The sequence below is a fragment of the Erythranthe guttata genome, chromosome 13, assembly GCF_056151865.1.
Source record: "Erythranthe guttata isolate IM_541 chromosome 13, IM_541, whole genome shotgun sequence".
Classification (NCBI taxonomy): Eukaryota; Viridiplantae; Streptophyta; class Magnoliopsida; order Lamiales; family Phrymaceae; genus Erythranthe; species Erythranthe guttata.
This window is the reverse complement of record NC_142545.1, coordinates 12,829,565-12,835,000: the sequence shown is the minus strand read 5'-3', so window position 1 is coordinate 12,835,000 and position 5,436 is coordinate 12,829,565. Positions and strand designations below refer to the sequence as shown.

Here is a 5,436-nt window from a genome sequence, read left to right as displayed (position 1 = left end):
TCACCCAGGACCGGCCCTGCCCTTGAGCGATCTCCTTCTACGACGTCACTTCTAATTAGTCATCTTCTTCAAAAATAGCATGGCCATCTCCTTCCAAGACGACACACCTTAAGCCGTCTTGCTGGTGTCCAAAAAATTTTCACCTCTAATTAATCGTCTTATTTCAGGTTGTCCCTTCTAAGACGACACCCCTTGATTTGTCTCATTCCATGTCAGTGCACTCAGAGCTAGCAACCCACGGTTTGTCCTCTGGTGGCTCAATTAAGAACTTTACAATCTTTGAGATGGCATCCTGTAGTGCGTCTTCAATTGACTCGATCAAAGTCCTTGCACACCCAATCTTTTGTTTTTCCATTGAGAATGTGACGCCCTAACGTGTAGTTTTTACACACGAAAAGCCTCGTTTCTCCCAATTAAAGAAGATTCTTTTTTATTCTCGAATATTTGTTGCTGGTCAAGAATTATCTTGAGCTCTCGACCGTCAATACCAAACACATCAGATCACCATATGTTAATGCGTATCACTCTGTGGCAACACCTTCCTCTACAGTCCACTTAACATCAATCATCGATCCATCACGACATGACAAATTGCGCATAGACACACAACTGCTCCAAGCCGCAATTTGCAAACGGCATGGTGAGCCATCAAACATCATTTCTATAAATCGTTGAGCCGCTTACTTGAAAATAGTAGCGCAAGTCGTCAGCTATCATTTCTATTAATCGTTGAGCCGCCCACGGCCTCTAGCTACATACTTGCCAAATACATGGCGAGTCGTCAACCACAATTTCTACTAATTATTTAGCCGCATATGGCCTCACGAGCTGCCTACTTGCCAATAGCAGGGCAAGCCGGCAACCATCATCTCTACTAATCATTGAGACGGCCACGACTTCAAGAGCTTCCTACTTGTCAATGGCAAAACAAGTTGTCAGCCGCCACTATAAATTTTTAAGTTGCCCACGGTCTCACGGGTTATTTATTTGTCAATGACATGCAACTGCGATTTCTACTAATCTTTGAGCTACTCACCGTCTCATGATGAACCGCCAATTTGTCAATGGTATCGCGAAATGCCCTATGACTATTTTCACCAAACGCCAAGTTGCTTCCACCATGAACCGTCAAATCGATTAAATAAATCACAAATGTCCCAAACATGATTGTACACACTAACTACTCTCCATCAATTCTCGCTACTCGAGACCGATCGAGAGTGGTGGCTTATGAAGGGCCCACACCTAAATGCCTATATCGACAAGCCCATAGAGGCTCACAAACCAAGCCCAAATTGACTAAAGACACAATACAAGTCCAAGTTGGCTAAGGCCCAAACTAGCCATGATCTAAACAGTTAGGTCCAGGTCGGGCATATTATTTATGTCTTCATATAAATAATATCCGGAAACCCCATAATCAAAGGTACACAATTCATAACTCTCGAGCAGTCTCACGAATTTTCTGAATTCTTCGATCATACAAAGCTGACTTGTGTGTCGGAGGGTTTTCGCCGAGACCAATCCCGACTCCCTTACAACTTCTTTTTATGATGCAGGTAGTGTCAATGCAAGTAATCAAGAAGTGCGAGGGATGAATTGCAACACGTGACGTGGAATTGTACCACATCAAATATAAATCGAACATTAAATAATCATAAATAAATAAATAAAAAAGCATCAATTAAACCTAGTTTCCAAGTATTGAAAAGCACATGCCTTTTATAAATAAACAAATAAACAATTAAATATTCGCGATGTAGGGTTTTTGTCGCCACCAGCAGCAATGTCGAAAAAACGCGGGAGAATCACAAACCCGGAGCCCTTCTTACCACTGGGCTCCGACGCCTTCTCCTCCTCCAACAAACGCTCGAAGCAACCAAAGAACCACCAGCTCCACCAGAAGCTCGTCCCCTCCGCCGCCAGCTCCAAAATTCTGAAAGAAGCCCTTCTTCAGCAAAAGGAAATCCAGCACGAGGAGGAGGATAACGAAAACAATTTCTCCGACCAGAACCCTAATAATAACTTCGCCCTTCCCCAATTGCATGGCCTCAAATACAACCGCGATGAGGACGATGTCGGTTATTTTGAAGGGTTCCCGGAAACCCAGACTCAATTTGGGCAACATGATTTTGAGGTTTGCACTTCATTTTTTCTTTAAATGTATTTATTTAGAGACTGATCGTAATATTTTTTTGGACTCGGTTTTAATATTCATGTATTTTGTATTAATATACATATATCTATATATATATTTTCTTAGGGCAAATTACGGTCGTAAGGTCAAATTACGAAAAACCCCTCTTGCTTCTTTTAAATATTTTCGATAAAATTTACGTAATTCGGTTATTTACATAACCAAATATTCGGTTCGGTAAACGGTATGAAATGTTGGCGTACTGAAATTTCGATTCGGTTTTTTAACATCCCTAAATTTACCTCTGAAGGGATTTTTTCGTAAGATAATAAATACATAGTTGAGGGGCGGCTGTAATTACCCAAACAGGTGGGAGGTTTTCGTAATTTGACCTTAACTCAGGGTGGCTGTAATTTGTTTTTTTTTTTAATTTATATACTAATGTTTATTTACTTTCTGCTGATAAGGATCTTAATTGCTTTAATTTCTGTTAATTTTTGTGTGAGTTTGTTAAAAATTAAAAATCTTTTCTTAATTGGGTGATTTAGGATGAAATTGATGAGGAAGACGAAAAGCTGCTCGAAGCCTTTCTATCAAAAGACGGCCGCCTTCAAGCATTGGCCGATACCGTAGTTGATAGGATCAAAGAGAAAGATGCTCAACTTTCTACAGGTTCGAGTTTTAATTTCCTGATTGGCCATTATCAAACATTAATATTCCTATAAAAACTTGTTGCATGATGATGCAATGCACTTTTAAATTTCGTACGTGTTTGTTTGTAGAAACGAAGCCGACGCCAAAGTCGGACGAATACATTGAGCTGTACAAGGGGTATGCTAAACAAGTCTAGATGCGTCTATTTACAGAGCATAAATAATATGACTTTTTCGTCACTCTCCCCTCGTTTTTACGGTATTTCTTCATTTTTTTTATAATTACGAAGGGTCGGAAAGATGCTTAGCAAATACACCTCAGGCAAGATACCGAAGCTGTTGAGGCACATAGCTTCGATGGAATGCTGGGAGGAAGTCTTGAACCTGACCGAACCTGAAAATTGGTCGCCACATGCAATGCATCAAGCGACGAGAATCTTTGCTTCTACTATGGATGTCAAGAAAGTCGAGAGATTCTATAAGCTCGTGTTGCTTCCGTTTGTGAGACGAGACATTCGGAATAACAAGAAGCTGCGCGTGCACCATCCCTTGCACCCTGCCCTGCACCTGGCCTTGAAGAAGGCTCTATACAAACCAGCTGCTTTTAATAAAGGATTCTTGTTTCCCTTGTGTGAGGTATAACGTAACCGCTTCTAGGATTTACGGTTTTAAATGCCAACCTTTGACTCGTGTTCACGAATTTGATTCCCGTATTATGGTATTTGTATGTATAGCATTTTTGCTCGTAAATCATTATTATGCAAGGGAAACTTCCGTTTTCTGAAATAAATTCCATTTTTTTTTCTTTGTCCCAGTCGAGGACATGCTCTAAAGAGGAAGCTCGTATTATTGGGGACATCCTTAAGAAGATGTCGATTCCTGTTCTTCACTCTAGGTATTAAAGTTCACGTGTCCGTACAAGGACTTATTATTTCATGTCGATCGATCCCGGTTGTTTCGTTTACTAAGATATCTTTGTAAGGTTTTGTGTTATTGAGATATTAATCTCTTATGCCTCGTTACAGTGTTGCACTGTTGAAGCTTGCAGGGATGGAGTACTTTAGTAAAACAAGGTATCGGTTTATGTCCTGAGCTATCATAAAATATATTCTTGTCATTTCAATAATATAATCTAAACATCTCAACAAAAAGTCGATATTCTGTTTCATTTTACGTGTTCTGATGTTTTTCTTTTTTTTAGAGATTGCCGTACAAACTTACGACGACAATTTTCACTTGTTTTGTTATGTGCAGTTTATTCATAACGATACTAATTGAGAAGAAATACGCATTACCGTACCGTGTACTTGATGCGTTGGTTGCTCATTTTATGAAATATTACGATGAATCCGAAGTAATGCCTGTTGTCTGGCATCAGTCTCTTCTCGCATTTGCACAAAGGTTTTTTTTTCTTTTTTTTTTTAATAGACACCAATTATATACACCACGTCTCGTTTCACACGAGTTCTCCTTCCTACTGAAATATGTAATTATGTGCAGTTACAAAAATGAACTGACAAAGGAAGACAAAACTAATCTCAAAACTCTAGTCGAAAGGCAAAGGCACAACTCAGTAAGACGACCGCTCGTCTTTTTTTTTTTTTTTTTGTGATTATCGAGCTCTTTCTGTTTGATTTAATATTTGATTTGTATCACTCCGTCACTTATCTCTCGACATGCAGATTACATCCGATACACTAATGGAATTAAATAACAGCCGTAATCGTGGGGAGAAAGACGATGATCTTATGTCAATCTATATCCTTTCGTTTCTCCTTTACTTGCACGATAATTAACATTTCCGTTCTGATAATTGCAAAAGCGTACCAAGTTTCGTTTTATTCCTTAATTCCGTATAGCACCAAGACCTCATTCTCTAGTTATGAAAACGATTCAAGAAGACAGGTTTGATATTCCGGATGTGCCGATGGAGGACGATTAAGTAATTTGCTCAATAACCGCCGTTGTGTCAGTTGGTAAACAGTCTTCTTCTTCCCTATAAATAATCATAATCCATCTCATTGAGTAATCTAGTTTTTGCTGCAAATCACGTGTTTATCTTCGTAAACATGGATACGGTTACCACGTGGATGATTTCTTATTGTTCAAAATACTTTTTTCGCAGGAAACGTTTGCTGGTGGACGAGTTTTGACGACGATAGATAATTAAGTTACGTAATGCTAGAGCATATATTCATTCCACTGTTCTTTTTATAGACATCCATTTTTTTTTTTTTTTTTCTTTTCTTCATAGAGCTTAATACTCGCCCTTAATTTATGCACGCTGATAAATTATTTCAGTGATAATTTTGTAATGTTATTTGAGTTAGATTTGCAATTTGCACCCCAAAAATCTGAAAATAACAAAGTCCACCCTCAAATTATACATTTTATGGCAAAATGCACCTTCCATCTATTTTTTCTATAAGATTTTCATTGGAACAAGGGTGGCAATTGTCTTAAAATATATGGTAAATTACACCTAGACCTCTGAGGTATAATAAAATAACTTTAAGGTTCCTATGATATTTGTAATTACATCCATACCTCTGAAACATCTACTAGAGCCAATATTTCATAGGGATGGCAATTTTTACCCGCCCCGCCCCGCCCCAAAATTTCCGAGTAATGCCCGCCCCGTAAATA

The 5,436-nt window shown here is 38.8% G+C and overlaps 1 protein-coding gene across 1 annotated transcript; it reads left to right on the top strand.

The window, feature by feature from the left end:
* Positions 1-1,724: 1,724 nt before the first annotated feature.
* LOC105957104 (bystin) lies at positions 1,725-5,171 on the top strand. The gene is made up of 11 exons (XM_012981022.2): positions 1,725-2,137; positions 2,686-2,809; positions 2,920-2,968; positions 3,081-3,426; positions 3,606-3,685; positions 3,816-3,863; positions 4,045-4,191; positions 4,291-4,363; positions 4,473-4,548; positions 4,653-4,766; positions 4,916-5,171. The coding sequence occupies exons 1-10, from the start codon at positions 1,787-1,789 to the stop codon at positions 4,730-4,732; spliced, it is 1,374 nt and encodes a 457-aa protein (XP_012836476.2). The 5' UTR covers positions 1,725-1,786; the 3' UTR covers positions 4,733-4,766; positions 4,916-5,171.
* The last annotated feature ends 265 nt before the right edge of the window (positions 5,172-5,436 follow it).

Bases quoted from the DNA above. Each gene is read 5' to 3' on its own strand.
- LOC105957104 (XM_012981022.2), top strand. From the start codon at position 1,787: ATGTCGAAAAAACGCGGGAGAATCACAAACCCGGAGCCCTTCTTACCA. The intron at 2,969-3,080 runs GTATGCTAAACA...ATAATTACGAAG, and splicing joins TACATTGAGCTGTACAAGGG to GGTCGGAAAGATGCTTAGCA. The intron at 3,427-3,605 runs GTATAACGTAAC...TCTTTGTCCCAG, and splicing joins TCTTGTTTCCCTTGTGTGAG to TCGAGGACATGCTCTAAAGA.